Source organism: Schistocerca piceifrons, chromosome X, assembly GCF_021461385.2.
Source record: "Schistocerca piceifrons isolate TAMUIC-IGC-003096 chromosome X, iqSchPice1.1, whole genome shotgun sequence".
Lineage (NCBI taxonomy): Eukaryota > Metazoa > Arthropoda > Insecta > Orthoptera > Acrididae > Schistocerca > Schistocerca piceifrons.
Genome location: NC_060149.1, coordinates 288,272,567 through 288,292,851, shown reverse-complemented (window position 1 = coordinate 288,292,851; position 20,285 = coordinate 288,272,567). Strand labels below are relative to the sequence as shown.

The window sequence follows — 20,285 nt, the reverse complement described above, 5'->3', positions numbered from 1 at the left end:
CCCAGGCGTATCAAGGCTGTTATTACGGCCAGAGGTGGTTGTTCTGGGTACTGATTTCTCAGGATCTATGCACCCAAATTGCGTGAAAATGTAATCACATGTCAGTTCTAGTATAACATATTTGTCCAATGAATACCCGTTTATCATCTGCATTTCTTCTTGGTCTAGCAATTTTAATGGGCAGTAGTGTAGCTCCACGTAGGAGACGCATTCCGACGTCGACGGTACTATCAGGATTTAGCTATCCTGCACGACTAATGGCCCGTCGTCGCAGCGTTACTTCCGCCAGCACCTCATCTCCTACCTTCCAAACTTCACAGTTCTCCTGCGTGCCCTGCAGGACTAGCGCTCCTGAAAGGAAAGATACTGCAAAGACATGGCTTGGGCATAGCCTGGGGGTTTGTTTGCAGAATGAAATTTACACTCGGTAGAGGAGCGGGCGTTGATATCAAACTTCAATTTGAAATGTAGGAGATGAGGGACTGGCGGACGGAAAGCTGTGAGGGCGGATCGTGGGACGTGCTTGGATACCTCAGTCGGATGAGCCCTTGTCAGCGAAAGGCAAAGGTCTTGGGATCGAGTCCCGGTCAGGCACGCAGTTTTAAACTGCCAGAAAGTTCCAATAGTGTCCTGTATCTGTGTCACTTTAAAGTGTAGTACAGTATTCAATAAAAGTTACTTGGGCTGCCGCAATAGTTTGTAACTAATTGTTTGAAGTCCTCTCGTAGGTTTTTCCTTTCGTCAGTGTGTCTTCCAAGATAAGGCGCAGGAACATTGTTGCCTCGCGCGACGTTATATTTCTCCGGAACGCAGCCTGATCTTACTCGAGGTTGGCTTCTAGCAGGCTTCCCATTTGTCTGTAAAAAATTCGAGGGAGTATTTTTTAACCGTGGGTTAGTAAACTGATGATTCGGTAATACACCTGTCAGCGCTTTCTTTCTTTGCAACTTGAATTATTACATTATAATTGACGTCTGAGGGCATTCTGCATGAGATGTGTAATTCGCACACCAGGTGGCTCTACTAAGAATCCCAGCAATTCTGAGGGAATGTCTAATCCAGGTGCCCTGTTTTGATTTAGCCGGCGGGGTCAGGGTGTTGTGTGCTGTCCTTAGGTTAGTTAGGTTTAAGTAGTTCTAAGTTCTAGGGGACTGATGACCATAGATGTTAAGTCCCATAGTGCTCAGAGCCTTGTTTTGATTTAGGTCTTTCATTGCCACTTTACAAATGCAAAGGCTGGGATTCGACGACCAGTCGGTCGAAGAATTTAGGGTTGGTTTCCACATTGCGTTCCATGTTCAAACTGTGTTACGACTGTGCTCCGACTGTGTCACGAAGCATAGAATTGCGACTGAACTCGTCCTGTTCACTTTGCATAGTACCCCGTTTCCACATAGCGATGGTAGGCAATGATAACTTTGTAACTCTATCTGTCTGTGGAAACTCGTAATTCCAGTAGCCAGTATCCCAACAATCAAAGAGAGATTGTAAAGTACATGGATTTCTCAAATAACTAGGCTTCTGGTATACAGCTACACTTGCTTACAGTTTTGACCTTGGTTGTCCTTCAGCAACCGTACATAAGCTTTAATGGAGAAGTAACACGGCCAGCCGGTTCCAAATAACTGTTTAACACATTTACCTACGTTTCGATAGCTCTAAGTTTGTCCTCATCAGAATGAAAATTTAAAGGTTTGACGGAAACATTAACCAAGACGAAAAATGTCATAACATAGAAAGGTTACTTACTAAAGTTACATTGCGAGAAGGCAATACTCAAAATTTACAGCAGACATGCTCAAGTCAAAAATTCTCACATTGGTTTTGAATATGCTGTAGTGTAGAGCAAATAAGAGGCATATATTTTTTTATACGTGCTCATGTGGCCTCCTTGAAAAAAATTTAGTTTTATATTTCTGAATGAATACCGTTGAAACGGAAACATACAAAAAGACACATCAAATAAAAGTTCTATCGCATTAATGCCCGCTATAACGGTGCACCCACATATGTGGAAAATGTCTTTTTTTTTCGAAATAACTTCTCTTGGTGCGAAAAATCAAAGCGCATTCAGCATTTTTTTGACCCTAACAATTCTGGACTTCCTCATTATTGTACAGATTTATAATAATGCTACAACAATAATGGACAAACAGTTTCGAATATAAAATAATTAAATCTGAAAATGTTACAACTTGAAAACAAAAAAGAAAATAAGGCCGATGTAAAAAGGAAAGACCAATACAATACATGATTAAAAGATAAATAAAATTAAAAGAAAAATATAGAACAATATATGTAGAATATATATTTAGAATACATTTATCTGTTAAACAACCCATCATGACAATTGGCATCGAAGGGGGCATATATATGGCGCACATAGAGCGATATGGAGATTTTTCTATCTTATTTTCGACAAATGGGTGCACCGTGTAACGTACATAAAAAACGATAGAGCTTTTATTTAAGGTTTGTTTTTTATATCTGTCACCAATTCAACGGTATTCATTCAGAAGTATTAAGCTCAGTTTTTTTCAAGGCAGTCTTTCACCTCCTTAACGGCCGTATGGGCAAGTATAAAATATTTGTCGTTTATTTTGCTCTACACTACAACAAATTCAAGTCCAATCAAAATCGAAGCGTAGTTTCACTTATAAGTATGTCCCGAGAGCCACAACAACATCCTCGTCCATTTGCTTCATTGGTGACTGAACACAACTCGTACTCGGTACGTTATGTAGGACTGCACGGCAGGAGCACAGCAGAAGCACAGTCCGAACGCGGTGCCGTATGTCGGAACCGCCTCCTACCCCACTTATCCTGTCGCTAACCGTTTGTTTTACCATTCGCAAAGATTTGTGTATGTGAAACATACAGAGTTTCTTAGAGGTTCGTAATCCGTGTTAACACTTAGACAAATACATCGTTTTACATTGCTTTCTGAGAACGTCCGCCTGGGAGGCGGGTAGGGAGTTGGAACACCCACCTGTGGGGCGAATATCCCTTCTTTCTGATATTTATTAAGTCGTTATTGAATATTGGGATTTATCTGAAAATACAAAATGAGTGAAGTGGTCAAATAGAAAGATTTTAATTTTTTATTCACATTCACATAGCGCCTATGGTTGACCCGCTAGATGGCACTGCCATAGGTCAAACGGATATCAACTGCGTGTTTTTAAATGGCTTGGTTGAAATGGCTCTGAGCACTATGGGACTCAACATCTTAGGTCATAAGTCCCCTAGAACTTAGAACTACTTAAACCTAACTAACCAAAGGACATCACACACACCCATGTCCGAGGCAGGATTCGAACCTGCAACCGTAGCAGTCCCGCGGTTCCGGACTGCAGCGCCGGAACCGCTAGACCTTTTAAATAGGAACCCCCATTTTTATTACATATTCATGTAGTACGTATAGAAATATGAATGTTTTAGTTGGATCACTTTTTTCGCTTTGTGATAGATGGCGCTGTAATAGTCACAAACATATGACTTACAATTTTAGACGAACAGTTGGTAACAGGCTACGGTCATCGGTCCCTAGTTGGTAACAGCTAGGTTTTTTAAATTAAAATACAGAACGTAGGTACGTTTGAACATTTTATTTCGGTTGTTCCAATGTGATACATGTACTTTTGTGAACTTATCATTTCTGGTAACGCATGCTGTTACAGCGTGATTACCTGTAAATACCACACTAATGCAATAAATGCTCAAAATGATGTCCGTCATTTGGCAATACGTGTAACGACATTCCTCTCAACAGCGAGTAGTTCGCCTTCCGTAATGTTCGCACATGTATTGACAATGCGCTGACGCATGTTGTCAGGCGTTGTCGGTGGATCACGATAGCAAATATCCTTCAACTTTCCCCACAGAAAGAAATCCGGGGACGTCAGATCCGGTAAACGCGCGGGCTTCGACGACCAATCCACCTGTCACGAAATATGCTATTCAATACCGCTTCAACCGCACGCGAGCTATGTGCCGGATATCCATCATGTTGGAAGAACATCTCCATTCTGTCATGCAGTGAAACATCTTGTAGTAACATCGGGAGAACATTACGTAGGAAATCAGCATACATTGCACCATTTAGACTGCCATCGATAAAATGGGGGCCAATTACCCTTCCTCCCATAATGCCGCACCATACATTAACCCGCCAAGGTCGCTGATGTCCCACTTGTCGCAGCCATTGTGGATTTTCCGTTGCCCAATAGTGCATATTATGACGGTTTACGTTGCCGCTGTTGGTGAATGACGCTTCGTCGCTAAATAGAACGCGTGCAAAAAATCTGTCATCGTCCCGTAATTTCTCTTGTGCCCAGTGGCAGAACTGTACACGACATTCAAAGCCGTCGCCATGCAATTCCTGGTGCATAGAAATATGGTACGGGTGCAATCGATGTTGATGTAGCATTCTCATCACCGACGTTTTTGAGATTCCCGATTCTCGCGCAATTGGATTAGCCGCGACAGCAGCTAAAACACCTACTTGGGCATCCTCATTTGTTGCAGGTCGTGGTTGACGTTTTACATGTGGCTGAACACTTCCTGTTTCCTTAAATAACTATCCGGCGAACGGCCCGGACAATTGGATGATGTCGTCCAGGATACCGAGCAGCATACATAGCACACGCCCGTTGGGCATTTTGATCACAATAGCCATACATCAACACGATATCGACCTTTGCCGCAATTGGTAAACGGTCCATTTTAACACAGGTAATGTATCACGAAGCAAATACCGTCCGCACCGGCAGAATGTTACGTGATACCACGTATTTATACGTTTGTGACGATTACAGCGCCATCTATCACAAAGCGAAAAAAGTGGTCCAACTAAAACATTTATATTTCTTTACGTACTACACGAATATGAAATAAAAAATGGGATTCCTATTTTAAAAAACGCAGTTGATATCCATTTGACCTATGGCAGCGCCATCTAGCGGTCCAACCATAGCGCCATTGGTTTCCCCTTCAAGCTAGACAAGTTTCGTTCTTTGTAGTTTTTTCGTTTGACGCTTATTTCGTGAGAGATTTGGCCCGGTCACGATCAGTGGACCACCCTGTATACTAGGAATTCCCACGTGAATGTAATTAACGAAAAGAATTGTAAAACAAGTTACATGTATTTACGAACTAGCAATCAAGAAACAATAGTAAAATGAAAGTGCCTTAATAAATGAAATCAAAAATGAAACTGTGTAAAGTACATACCTGCAGAAAATATTTCGAGCGAGTAAAATTGTAATTTACAAAAGAAGAGAAACGCACTAATACCAACAGTAACCCTTCCTAAAAATAATTAATTTGGTTGTTGTGATTTCATGTATAAAGTTATTCAGTCTAAATTCCTCTAAGCAAACTTACTAAAAAATAAATTAAGCTGTAGCATAATCAGGTAACTAAAATTTTATGCAAAAGAACGTAAAGAGTAAGTTGGACCATCCGCCTGTGAGGCACAATAGTGTGAGTTCACAACATCAGTCTATGAGGCGGGGAAATATTTGCTCTGCCCGGGATATCCGCCTGTGAGGCGGTGTGGGTCTGGAATGGAAGCAAGTTTTGCTGGGTAAATCGGCACGACGAGTCACGTGATCCTTACTACACTTCGGCTACATAGCAAATGAGACTCTCGTAGCGGGGAAGAACCGTCCGTAGGGCGAATTTCATCGCCTCTAGCGGAACAAACGTAATCCATATCCGCCTGTCGTTAAACTGTAGATCCCCCCTGTAAATGGCTACCTAAAATCAGATGGAAGGAAGAGATGTGCACGCTTCAGTGCGACGGTGCGTAACAGAGCAATGTTGCGGCAGGTGCGTGCGCTGGCACAGCTTCCGGCGTGCTGGGCTGACTGCGGCTGCTGTGGCCGCGGCTGCTGCTGCTGCCGGCTGGGAGGAGCGGCGCGCGCAGAGGCAGCGGCAGCGCCGCCAGCTGGGCGCGCTCTCCGCCGGCCAGATGCTCGTGCTGCGCAAGCTGGCGCTGCTCAAGCTCACCGCCTGCATGGAGAAGTACTGCCCCACTCACCGCTCCGGCTGGAACTGGGAGCTCCCCAAGTTCATCCGCAAGATCAAGACGCCCGACTACAAAGGTAGGCACCCGGCCTCATCCTACATGTTGTATTTCGGGAGGAGGAACCAGTGGTCGGGTAGAGGAGAGGCTCGCACTCGAAGGCTCCGAGCTTGAGTCTCCCCAGAAGGTAAATTAAAATATATTTATCAACTAGCTGGCTACCAGCAGTAAAGTTCTATGTACTGACTTGGCAGAAAATCCTAAGAAATTTTGGTCTTATGTCAAAGCGGTAGGAGGATCAAAACAAAATGTCCAGACACTCTGTGACCAAAATGGTACTGAAACAGAGGATGACAGACTAAAGGCCGAAATACTAAATGTCTTTTTCCAAAGCTGTTTCACAGAGGAAGACTGCGCTGTAGTTCCTTCTCTAGATTGTCGCACAGATGACAAAATGGTAGATATCGAAATAGACGACAGAGAAACAATTAAAATCACTCAAAAGACGAAAGGCCGCTGGACCTGATGGGATACCAGTTCGATTTTACACAGAGCACGCGAAGGAACTTGCCCCCCTTCTTGCAGCGGTGTACCGTAGGTCTCTAGAAGACCGTAGCGTTCCAAAGGATTGGAAAAGGGCACAAGTCATCCCCGTTCTCAAGAAGGGACGTCGAACAGGTGTGCAGAACTATAGACCTATATCTCTAACGTCGATCAGTTGTAGAATTTTGGAACACGTATTATGTTCGAGTATAATGACTTTTCTGGAGACTAGAAATCAACTCTGTAGGAATCAGCATGGGTTTCGAAAAAGACGATCGTGTGAAACCCAGCTCGCGGCCGGCCGAAGTGGCCGCGCGGTTCTGGCGCTGCAGTCAGGAACCGCGAGACCGCTACGGTCGCAGGTTCGAATCCTGCCTCGGGCATGGATGTGTGTGATGTCCTTAGGTTAGTTAGGTTTAACTAGTTCTAAGTTCTAGGGGACTAATGACCTCAGCAGTTGAGTCCCATAGTGCTCAGAGCCATTTGAACCATTTGAACCCAGCTCGCGCTATTCGTCCACGAGACTCAGAGGGTCATAGACACGGGTTCCCAGGTAGATGCCGTGTTTCTTGACTTCCGCAAGGCGTTCGATACAGTTCCCCACAGTCGTTTAATGAACAAACTAAGAGCATATGGACTATCAGATCAATTGTGTGATGGGATTGAAGAGTTCCTACGTAACAGAACGCAGCATGTCATTCTCAATGGAGAGAATACTTCCGAAGTAAGAGTGGTTTCAGGTGTGCCGCAGGGGAGTGTCGTAGGACCGTTTCTATTCACAATATACATAAATGACCTTGTGGATGACATCGGAAGTTCACTGAGGCTTTTTGCGGATGATGCTGTAGTGCATCGAGAGGTTGTAACAATGGAAAATTGTACTGAAATGCAGGAGGATCTGACGCATGGTGCAGGGAATGGCAATTGAATCTCAATGTAGACAAGTGTAATGTGCTGCGAATACATAGAAAGAAAGATCCCTTATCATTTAGCTACAATGTAGCAGGTCAGCAACTGGAAGCAGTTAATTCCATAAATTATCTGGGAGTACGCATTAGGAGTGATTTAAAATGGAATGATCATATAAAGTTGATCGTCGGTAAAGCAGATGCCAGACTGAGATTCATTGGAAGAATCCTAAGGAAATGCAATCCGAAAACAAAGGAAGTAGGTTACAGTACGCTTGTTCGCCTACTGCTTGAATACTGCTCAGCAGTGTGGGATCCGTACCAGACAGGGTTGTTAGAAGAGATAGACAAGATCCAACGGAGAGCAGCACGCTTCGTTACAGGATCATTTAGTAATCGCGAAAGCGTTACGGAGATGATAGATAAACTCCAGTGGAAGACTCTGCAGGAGAGACGCTCAGTAGCTCGGTACGGGCTTTTGTTGAAGTTTCGAGAACACACCTTCACCGAGGAGTCAAGCAGTATATTGCTCCCTCCTACGTATATCTCGCGAAGAGACCATGAGGATAAAATCAGAGAGATTAGAGCCCACACAGAGGCATACCGACAATCCTTCTTTCCACGAACAATACAAGACTGGAATAGAGGGGAGAGACGATAGAGGTACTCAAGGTACCCTCCGCCACACACTGTCAGGTGGTTTGCGGAGTATGGATGTAGATGTAGATGCCCTGGTTTGTATTTTATTTCAGTTCTATTAGTCCATCGTCCATCTACTCTGCACCCGCCCCTGCCCTCCCTCCCTCCACGCCGCTGTCCATCTCCTTTTCACCCTTCTCTGTCCACCTCCTCCACCCCCACTCTCTATCCCTGTCCTCCTGCCTCTCTGACTCTCCACCTTCTACTCCACATCTTTCTGTCCATCTCCTCCATTTTCCTTTCTGTGTCATCTCCTTTTCCCCCCTCTCTCCGTCCATCTCCTCCTTTCTATGCCCATCTCCTCCCCGGAAATTTGTGGTAAGGTTCTATGGGACCGAACTGCTGCCGGCCGTTTTGGCCGAGCGGTTTTAGGCGCTTCAGTCAGGAACCGCTTATCCGCTACGGTCGCATGTTCGAATCCTGCCTCGGGCATCGATGTGGGTGATGTCCTTAAGTTAGGTAGGTCAGGGCTTCCCAACCTTTTCACCTGGCGGACCCCTTCTTCAGCCGAAAATCCATGGCGGACCCCTAGTCAGTCAAGAGCACAGTAACTTTAAATTTTAGAGCGAAACCCATGGGAACTGAAAGCTTCTTAATGCAAGTGCCATGTTCCCAAGCCCCTCCCCCCCCCCCCCCCCCGAAGTATCAATAATCTTTGGTTTAGAGACGAATGAAAATAACTTGAAATTAACAACCCAATTTGAATTCCCACTGTATCCAGACACATACTAGTGGATTTACTCCCTTTGTTCAACACACTATAGCCTGATTAAAATTACTTGGTAATTGAAATTTCACACGATGGAGCTGTCTTCCTCCAAGAGCAATCAACGTCACATCCAAACTGTTCGCTGTTGACAAGCTGTCGCTTATGGTCTGTTCACTTCCACTATTTGGCTACTGTTGTGTAAGGAGTATGCATATTTCGTAACAGTCGTGTGGGGGGGGGGGGTGGAGCGGGGGGGGGGTGGTTTCTCGTGAAATCTGAAGAAAAGTGTTCAAATGTATGTAAAGTCTTCCTTTGGTCGTCCTCCCTCCTCATTCATTTCAATTGGAAACTTCCCTTGTTGTGATGGAGAAACTGCACCCTTCTTCAATGATCCTGACGTCAGCCACCGATCCATGTTAGATGTAATAGACTGGTCAAAAATCGACTTATGAAATAGGTAGTGCACTGACAAAGCAAGTTTAACATTTAATGATGCCTGGGCCGCATACGTGCCAGCGAGCGCTGTTATTGGTCGACAAAGCTCGCTCCGCGCATGCGTAAAAGGTTTCAGCGCATCTAGCGCCGTGCGCCAAGGCACAAACGACCCCGTACTGTTGCGTAACAGCCGATCAGAGAAGCCTCATTCTCCAGCACTAAACAGTGTATGCGTTCTCACTTAGGAACTGAAAAGGCTGCTTGGGAATACGACCTGAAGTAAAACTGCACATGTTTTTCACACGAAAAAAAATAGTATTGAATTTGATTTTCACATTTTTATTCAATCATTTCACTCATTATTTTACACGATTTGGTGAAAGGTGGCCGCGGACCCCCTGGAAAGAGCCGGCGGACCCCTAAGGGGTCCGCGGACCACAGGCTGGGAAGCCCTGAGTTAGGTTTAAGTAGTTCTAAGTTCTAGGGACTGATGACCTCAGATTTTAAGTCGCATAGTGCTCAGAGCCATTTGAACCAAACTGCTGAGGTCATCGGTCCCTAAGCTTACACACTACTTAATCTAACTTAAAGTAACTTACGCTAAAGTCAACAGTCATACCCACGCCCGAGGGAGGACTCGAACCTCCGACGGGAGGAGCCGCGCGAACCGTGACGAGACGCCTAAGACCGTACGGCTACCCCAGGGGCCCATCTCCTCCCTGTCTATCTCCTCCTCTTCCCTTTCTCTGTCTATCTCCTCCACCCACTCTCTCCCTATCTCCTCCGTCGCTCATATCTGATTGAATTTTTTCCTGTTGAGAAGTGAGAAGGAGCGATATGTTTCACTTGGTAAAAAAAAACTTTGTATAGCCAACATCGCGTAAATACTTCTTTATTTTCGATAACTGATTTCGACAGACTTTGCTTCTGGTCTTATAAAGTTTGTACTACAAGATACTTATTGCTTTGAATAATATTGCGCGAATAAAAATATTTACTCTCTGAAAAAGCTATTTACTCTTTGACTTTTGAACTTGGTTCAAATGGCTCTGAGCACTCTGGGACTTAACATCTGAGGTCATCAGTCCCCTAGAACTTAGAACTAATTAAACCTAATTAACCTAAGGACATCACACACATCCATGCCCGAGGCAGGATTCGAACCTGCGACCGTAGCAGAAGCGCGGTTCCGGACTGAAGTACCTAGAACCGTTCGGTCACCCCGGCCGGTTTTTGAACTTTATCATATTTGTGACAATTCTTTTACTGGTTTATACACGCCACGTGATACGATTGAAAGTAATGTTTTAATATTTATACAGTCTTCTACAGTATTTGTTGCATAATTTATATGTTGTATTATGCACAGCTACTATACGCGTTGTCCAGTATTTGAGAATAAGAGTACTTTGTGACTTGCTACAAATTAGGATAGTTTTTCTCGCTCTCAACCCCTACAAAATGAAGAAAGGAAGGATATTTACCGCTTGCTACATTTTCGCTGTTCAAGCAGTAAAACTGTCGCATCAGGGATGACGTCAATACATTTAAATTTATTACTTCTTTGTTACTAACTCTATTCACAACACATTTAGCAGACAGCATCCACATATGCCACTGAATGTACCCACAAAATTACATAATTGTACGACACACAGTTTAGAAGATATGATATAGCTTAGATCACATAAACACTTCTTTAATTTCCATAACCGGTTTCGATAGACTTTGCTGTCATCTTCTAGTCTTCAAATAAATTTTTGTTTCAAAACGTGTTCATTGTGAGTCGGAGCCTCGTTCCAAGTTGTCATCTTAGTGGATAAAATGTAGGACACTATACAAAGGTTTGTGAGAAATAAAACATGTACAATCAAAAAGCAGGTTGTGCACATGGCCGTGTCGGTATATGTAGCGCTCACAGGTGATTGTTAATTCTTCAAATCTCAATATACAAGGTGAATCACCAAGAACTTGCATCGTAAATATTGCGGAAATGGAAAGTGCTATTGATGTGCGTTTTTCATAGAATGGATTGATTTTAAGAGGCTCGTATTGTTAGCCAATTAACAGGATGTAATAATACTTAGAAAGTGTACTTTATGTGCAAACATACACTTTTTTAAATGGATAAATGCCTATTGACATCAACAAACTAAAAGTAGGGTAAATCAGAATGTCAGTGGTGTTTATTACAATTTTCTAGTGGGAGTGGTTTACGAGATACCGTATTTTGAGAAGTTCCCACACCGACCCCTGTACAATACTGTAGTAGCACACACTAAGGAACACCACAACTGCATAAAAACTGTGTGTCAATTCCTAAGGGACCAAACTGCTGAGGTCATCGGTCCCTAGACTTACACACTACTTAAAGTAACTTATGCTAAGAACAACACACGACTCGAACCTCCGACGGGAGACCACTCCGCGCGTCCACAACTGCATACCTAGTTATGTGGGTTCTGATCAGTAATGAGACAACTGACCATCACAGGTTGTGTTCTAAACGACCGCCGGCAGCGGCAGTATTCACTTGCAGTCTGGTATGGAACGACTGCTGCACACGTGCTAGCATTTCAGCAAAGGTGTCCGAGCAGGTTGCAATAACACGTCGTCGCATATCATCGGGTGTATTTGGTATGTCCTTGTGGACAGCATCCTCCTGCATTTCCCACAGAGAAAGTCTACAGGCGTCAAATCCGGGAAAGAGGCTGACCAAGGCACAGGTCCCCTGCCTCCAATCCAACGACTTGGAAATAATTCGTAAAGACATGCTGTAGTACTTCGTGCACTATGGACTGGACAGCCATCATGTTCCTACTACTGCTCCCTCCTAATCTGCAGAGGAACGTCTTCTAGCATCCATGGAAGATGGTCTGTTAGGAGGCTGCGATACTTGCGCCCATTAAGTGTTCACGGCCCTATGAACTGAGGAGGGCTGTATTCGCGTGTTTGAGCTGTAGGGGGGAGATACAGGAGTAATACATGCTGCCACAAAATAATTTTCAGCACAAAGCGACATCAAGTGTTTTATGGTGTGTTTCTTCTTTTTATAGCTTGTGGAGCCATTTAGAGATCACTATTTGTTACTTTCTGTATTAACAGCAAATGCGGATTGATCGGTTTTTATTCCGGCGCTCCTCAACTGATGGTTCACTATACCACACCACACGTTTACACTCCACGGACGCTGCCGTTCCACTCGAAGAATCCAACGGGGATTGTAAACAGACCAATAGTGCATGTTTCGACGGTTTAGCAGGCCACGATTGGTATATGTGGCTTTATCACTAAACAAGATACGTGATACATCTGGAGTATCCTATCTTAATGCCCATGTACAGAAGTTAACCCGATTACCATAATCGTTACAATGTAGCTCCTGATGGAGAGAGATGTGGTAGGGATGGAACATATGTCGATGGAGAATGCATAGTACTCTTGCCTGATTCATGCCACTTCCTCGTGCTGTTGCGCGGGAGCTAATATGCGGATTAACAGCAGCAAGAACATGATTTCCCCCTCTTCTGTCGTCACTTCTTTCCTTCTGGTACTTTGGTTATGTGTTACACTTCCACTTTCAAGTAAATGGTTGTAGAGTTTGATAAATAATTGCCGAGGTAGCTGACGTCTGTTGAGATATCTTGCCGCATACACCGTACACTCTCCATATACCATGAGCTTTTTCTGCGTTGGTAAATCCTATCGTCCACTCACGACCTACTTCTTGGAATGTCACAGACTAACTCACTAGTAAGTCGTAATGCATTCAAGGAACACACAAGCCCACTGTAATCAGACATAATAACATGGTGTCCGCAGCTCGTGGTTGTGCGGTAGCGTTCTCGCTTCCCACGCCCGGGTTCCCGGGTTCGATTCCCGGCGGGGTCAGGAATTTTCTCTGCCTCGTGATGACTGGGTGTCGTGTGCTGTCCTTAGGTTAGTTAGGTTTAAGTAGTTCTAAGTTCTAGGGGACTGATGACCACAGATGTTAAGTCCCATAGTGCTCAGAGCCATTTTTAATAACATGGTACGTAGCAACTACGCAGGTTCAATTCCACAAACTATTGTCTATGTGGAATATTTTCAAAACACGATATCTCGTAAACGACTCGCACTAGAATCGTGCAACAAACCTTGGTTTGTTAATCTCAAAAGACATTGTTCCATTTAAAAAAAAGTGTGTGTTTGCACAAAAAATACGATGTCTAGATATTATTACAACCTGTTTATTGGCTAACAATACGAGCCCCTGACTACCAATTCTTTCTGTGAAAGCCGCACATCAATAGCACTTACCATTTCCGCAAGATCTGTGGTGCAAGTTTTAAGTAATTCGCCCTTTATAGTAAAATGCACATTAGCACACCTGTTTATATTAGCTTCACATGTTTCATTCACTGATTACCCACCTTAAACGGCGTATGGAAAGCTAACGTTAACTGATAAGCTAATGTGCATTTTACCGTATATTGTGATTTTTAAGACTTAACGATCGTCTGTGAGCGCTACATATAACGATATGGCCACGTGCAGAGAGTGCTTTTTGCTTGTAAATATTTTATTTCTGAAAAACCTATGTATAATGTGCCACATTTTATCCACTAATATGACAGCTTGGCACGAGATTCCAACTCACAATGAACACGTTTTGTAACAATTTTTTTGAAGACCAGAAGATCTCAGCAAAGTCAGTCGAAACCGGTTGTCGGAAATAAAGAAGTATTTATACAATCTTGGCTATTAAAAGATTTTTTCCCACATATCTTCTGAACTTCGTGTCATACAATAGTATAATTTTGTAAGTACGCTCAGAGGCATATGTGGAAGCTGTCTGCTAAATGTGTTGCGAATAGATTTGGCAGTAAAGAAATAATAAATTTAATCGTGCTGACGTCATCCCTGATGCGACGATGATGATGTTTGCTTTGTAAGGCGCTCAACTGCGCGGTCATCAACTCCCGTACGCCGGCCAGTGTGGCCGTTCGGTTACAGGCGCTTCAGTCTGGAACCGCGTGACCGCTACGGTCGCAGGTTCGAATCCTGTCTCGGGCATGGATGTGTGTGATGTCCTTAGGTTAGTTAGATTTAATTAGTTCTAAGTTCTAGGCGACTGATGACCTCAGAAGTTAAGTCGCATAGTGCTCAGAGCCATTTGAACCAACTCCCGTACAAGGTCCCAATTTTTACGCAGTCCAATTTTTACACAGTCCTATCTAGCCACTGTCAGGTATGATGATGATGAAATGATGAGGACAACACGAACACCCAGTCCCTGGGCACAGAAAATCCCCAACCCGGCCGGGAATCGAACCCGGGACCCCGTGATCCAGCAACGCTAGCCACTAGACCACGAGCTGCGGACCCTGATGCGACAATTTTACAGCAAGAATAGGGAATATTTAGTAAGCGATCGACTTTTTTCCTTTCATTATTTTGTGGGGGTTGGCAGCCAGAGAAACGTTCGTATTTTGTAGCACGTCACGTAAGTACTCCCGTTCTCAAATACTGGATAGCGCGCACAGTAGCTGTGCGTTATGCAACGTGTAGATGTGCAACAAATAGTGTGGAAGTATGGATTAAACACGTTGAAGATTGTATAGGCATTGTATTCATTACATTGAATCGTATCACATAACACGTATTAACCAATAAAAGCAATGTTATAAATGTGATGAAGTTCAGAAGTGAAGGAGTAACTAACTTCTTCGTAAAGTAAATATTTTTATCTAATTTGCGTAATATTCTTCAAATCATTAAAAATTGTTCACTACACACTTTCTGAAGTCGGGTGTGTTCTTCCTCACGATTCGAGCTTACCAAAGTTTATCGAAATCAGTTCAGCGGGTCCGTAATAATAAATTTAAACTTCATGCATGATGCGGCAGTTTTTCACTGATCTCAGTGTTTATGACGTGATATATCCTGAACTATGTGTCGTAGAATTATATAATTTTGCAGGTACATTCAGTGATATATGCGAACGCTGTCTGCAAAATGTGTTGGGAATACAGTTAGCAGTAAAGAAGTAACAAATTAAAATGTCATGCTTTATGCGGCAAATTGACTGCATGAAGAGCGAAATTGTAGTAAGCGAGAAAAATTTTTCTTTTCATCATTTTTTGCAAGGTATATCAACGAGAGAAACTTTCGCAAAGGTTTGATGATATGCGTGAAGTTCGTTGCAAGTCACTAAGTACTGTCATTCTCGGCGCGCGGGGCAGCTGCGCGGTCTTAGGCGCCTTGTCACGGCTCGCCCCGTCGGAAATTCGAGCCCTCCCTCCGGCATGAGTGTGTGTGTTGTCCTTAGCGTAAGTTAGTTTAAGATAGATAAAGTAGCGTGTAAGCGTAGGGACCGATGACCTCAGCAGTTTTGTCCCATAGAATCTTACCACAAATTTCCATATTTCCTGTCATTCTCAAATACTGGAAGAACACAGTCTATTAGCGTGTCGTGAGCTACGCTACTTTTTCATCCCCATCCCCACTGCTTTGATAGATAGGCGGTTCTTAAAACCACAGCGATTTTTTCAAGACTGTAACTGATGTGTGTACCAAATTCGGCTGAAATCGGTGCGGTGTTTTCGGAGGAGATGTAGCACTTGCATACATTCATTTTTATACGCTACTGGCCATCAGAATTGCTACACCACGAAAATGATGTGCTACAGACGCGAAATTTAACCGACAGCAAGAAGATGCTGTGATATGCAAATGATTAGCTTGAGCATTCACACAAGGTTGGCGCCGGTGGCGACACCTACAACGTGCTGACATGAAGAAAGTCTCCAACCGATTTCTCATACACAAACAGCAGGTGACTGGCGTTGCCTGGTGAAACGTTGTTGTGATGCCTCGTGTAAGGAGGAGAAATGCGTACCATCACGTTTCCGACTTTGATAAAGGTCGGATTCTAGCCTATCACGATTGCGGTTTATCGTATCGCGACATTGCTGCTCGCGTTGGTCGAGATCCAATGACTGTTAGCAGAATATGGAATCGGTGGGTTCAGGAGGGTAATACGGAACGCCGTGCTGGATCCCAACGGCCTCGTATCACTAGCAGTCGAGATGACAGGCACCTTATCCGCATGGCTGTTAACGGATCGTGCAGCCACTTCTCAATCCCTGAGTCAACAGACGGGGACGTTTGCAAGACAACAACCATCTGCACGAACAGTTCGGCGACGTTTGCAGCAGCATGGACTATCAGCTCGGAGACCATGGCTGCGGTTATCCTTGACGCTGCATCACAGACAGGAGCGCCTGTGATGGTGTACTCAACGACGAACCTGGCTGCACGAATGGCAAAACGTCATTTTTTCGGATGAATCCAGGTTCTGTTTACAGCATCATGATGGTCGCATCCGTATTTGGCGACATCGCGGTGAACGCACATTGTAAGCGTGTATTCGTCATCGCCATACTGGCGTATCACCCGGCGTGATGGTATGGGGTGCCATTGGTTACACGTCTCGGTCACCTCTTGTTCGCATTGACGGCACTTTGAACAGTGGACGTTACAATGCAGATGTGTTACGACCCGTGGCTCAACCCTTCATTCGATCCCTGCGAACCCCTACATTTCAGCAGGATAATGCACGACCGCATGTTGCAGGTCCTGTACGGGCCTTTCTGGATACAGAAAATGTTCGACTGCGGCCCTGGCCAGCACATTCTCCAGATCTCTTACCAACTGAAAACGTCTGGTCAATGGTGGCCGAGCATCTGGCTCGTCGCAATTCGCCAGTCACTACTCTTGATGAACTGTGGTATCGTGTTGAAGCTGCATGGGCAGCTGTACCTGTACACGCCATCCAAGCTCTGTTTGACTCAATGCCCAGGCGTATCAAGGCCGTTATTACGGCCAGAGGTGGTTGTTCTGGGTACTGATTTCTCAGGATCTATGCACCCAAATTGCGTGAAAATGTAATCACATGTCAGTTCTAGTATCATATATTTGTCCAATGAATACCCGTTTATCATCTGCATTTCTTCTTGGTCTAGCAATTTTAATGGGCAGTAGTGTAATAGATATGGCAATCTTTTCTTCGTGATCCGATTTTGATTAAATAAACTCTATTCGATGCCCTAAGCCATAATCAAGTTACCTGCGAAAATCCCATAAAATACGTCTGGTAGTTTTGGATATTAGCGTGTTCAGGCAGACAGGCAGACAAGAGAGTTTTAATAAAATTTTAGTCACGATATCTTTTTTTCCGCGATCCGAGTTTGATTAACTGAAGGACACACGTTAGCCCAAACTATGCTCTAGTTACCTGCCAAAACCCCATAAAAGTTGGTCTAGTGGTTTCAGAGATTAGGGTGTTCAAAGACAAACAAATAGACACGACGGTGTCAAAAATGGTTCAAATGGCTCTGAGCACTATGGGACTTAACAGCTATGGTCATCAGTCCCCTAGAACTTAGAACTACTTAAACCTAACTAACCTAAGGACATCACACAACACTTAGTCATCATGAGGCAGAGAAAATCCCTGACCCCGCCGGAAATCGAACCCGGGAACCCGGACGCGGGAAGCGAGAACGCTACCGCACGACCACGAGCTGCGGACTACGACGGTGTCACAGATTTATAATTAGTATAGATAATGTATTATCTAATTCCCTGGTGCTTGTGCACTCAGGTGGCTATTGTGTCTGCCAAAGCCAGTGTTTGGGCACAGGAGGTGTTCTCGCGCATAGAAGTGATTGGCTGGTCTTTCCTCGATTCTCTTAAATAGGTCATGGCCGCAGCCCTCACGGCTGGCCTACGTTGGTAGTAACAGCCCCGTGACGGCCGGTGTTTTCGACTTCAGTTGCAGAGAAGCTTGTTAAAGTCCTGCCAGAGGACAACACCTGAGAAACGACCTGTAAGCAGGAGCAGTTCCTGATTCTGATAGCTTGATGGGCCCTTACCTTAAATAATTTCGTGGGGTGTAGCAATCGTGTGCCCTCTGTGACGGAGCTGGTGCTGTCGTTGTTTATTTTGAAGTAGCCAGTAGGTGATCCTTTGCAATTAACCGAGTTACTGAGTGCAGTACGGAAAACTGAGAGAATCCAATTTGCGTTCCCGGGCGCTGGCGTGGAACTTAGCTGAGGCGCTTTCCTGTTTCTATCGGCACGTGTTGTGGATTAGTGAGCGTGGACTTGTTCCGTAAAAAGGGAGACCCTAGGTCAGCGCGCGGAGCCATTAGCCGGCTGGCGCTGGTGAGTAATCGAATTGACGGACTTGCCTAGGATTAATTGCTACCAATAAGTGTCACTTATTTCTGTGCGAATTCGAGTGTGGTGTTTTGTGCGATTTCTGACCTGTTGACTTAAAACAGTACCAGAAAACTCCCAATTCCTTAAAGAATCGAACTCCCATGAATAAGACGGCTTCAAACGTCTGATTACTTTACAAATGAGTTAATGTCTTAAATATTTAACTTCAAGTATGTAAGCACGAAAAGTTTAGGAAATTTTTAAAATTTATATTTAAAGTTTGTTGGAAGTCGCTAAATGCCCTCATTATGAAACACTCGATGAGTATAATCTGGGTAATTTGCGCCCCATTTTAAGCAAAAGCTAGTTTTCCACGCATCCCAATTTTTATGACGTCATATCTCCTTAACTATGTTGTCGTACAGTGATATAATTTTGCAGGTACATTCAGTGATACAGGAAGATGCTGCCAGCAAAGTGTGTTGCGAATACAGTTAGTAGTAAATAAGTAATAAATTAAATCGTCGTGTGTGATGTTGAAGATTTACTGCGCGCCATTTTAAGCAGAAGGCATAAGGGACAGTCAAATGCAAACGGGGCAGATGGAAAAAGGCATCTAAACTTTTTGTTATTTCAAGATAAATCGCCATAATTGTTAACACATTTATCACGCAGTGAGACAAGGCGGTCAATGATGTTGAAAACAGTTCGCGGTTGCCTACGGAACTATGATAGTACACAGGCATCTCTTCATCGGAACCAAATAAGCTGTCAATAATGTCTTTCTTCAGGGCTCAAAAAATATGGAAATCGTATGGGGAGATATCGGGACTGCGTGGAGGATGCGTAAGGGTCTTCCAGCAAAACTCTTGCAGCGTAGTCGAAACAAGCTTGGCAACATGTGGGTAGGCATTACCCTGCAACCGAATGATGACATCCATCGCTTTTCCTGGACGTTTTCACTTAATGGCGGTCTTCAATTTTTGCACATCCTCGACACAATCCCGATCTCTCCCCACGCGATTTCCATGTTTCTGGAGCCCAGATGAAAGTCATTCGTGACAGTCGAATTGCTTCCGACGGAAGGGTGCGCGCCTGGATAGAATCACGCTTCCGTAGGCAAGTGCAAAAATTATTCCATGACAGCATTCTCTCTCAGAGGGATAAATGGATTAGCACTGATGCCGATAACATTTCGATTAATAAATAGTTTACATACTGTTTTCCCATCTGTCTAGTTTTCATTTGATTGTCCCTTAAAGTTCTTCAGGCGTGTAAATATTTGCGACGTCATATCTCCTGAACTATGTGTCATACAGTGATATAATTTTGCAGGTACATTTAGAGATATACACTTTGGGATCAAAAGTATCCGGACACCTCCAAAAACATACGTTTTTCATATTAGGTGCATTGTGCTGCCACCTACTGCCAGGTACTCCTTATCAGGAACCTCAGTAGTCATTAGACATCGTGAGGGAGCAAAATGGGGCACTCCGCAGAACTCACGGACTTCAAACATAGTCAGGTGATTGGGTGTCACTTGTGTCATACGTCTGTACACAAGATTTCCACACTCCTAAACATCCCTAGATCCACTGTTTCCGAAGTGATAGTGAAGTGGAAACGTGAAGGGACATGTACAGCGCAAAAGCGTACAGGCCGACCTCGTCTGTTGACTGACAGAGACTGCCGGCAGTCGAAGAGGGTCGTAATGTGTAATAGGCAGACATCTATCCAGTCCATCACACAGGAAT

At 44.2% G+C, this 20,285-nt stretch overlaps 1 protein-coding gene across 1 annotated transcript in view; it reads left to right on the top strand.

Annotated features, from left to right (window-relative positions):
* LOC124722314 (rho GTPase-activating protein 7) overlaps positions 1-20,285 on the top strand; it is a 558,315-nt gene that overhangs the window by 477,097 nt on the left and 60,933 nt on the right. Inside the window, exons 13-14 of the mRNA XM_047247494.1 lie at positions 5,833-5,929; positions 5,960-6,107. Coding sequence (XP_047103450.1) covers positions 5,833-5,929; positions 5,960-6,107 — 245 coding nt within the window. The remainder of the gene's footprint in view (positions 1-5,832; positions 5,930-5,959; positions 6,108-20,285) is intronic.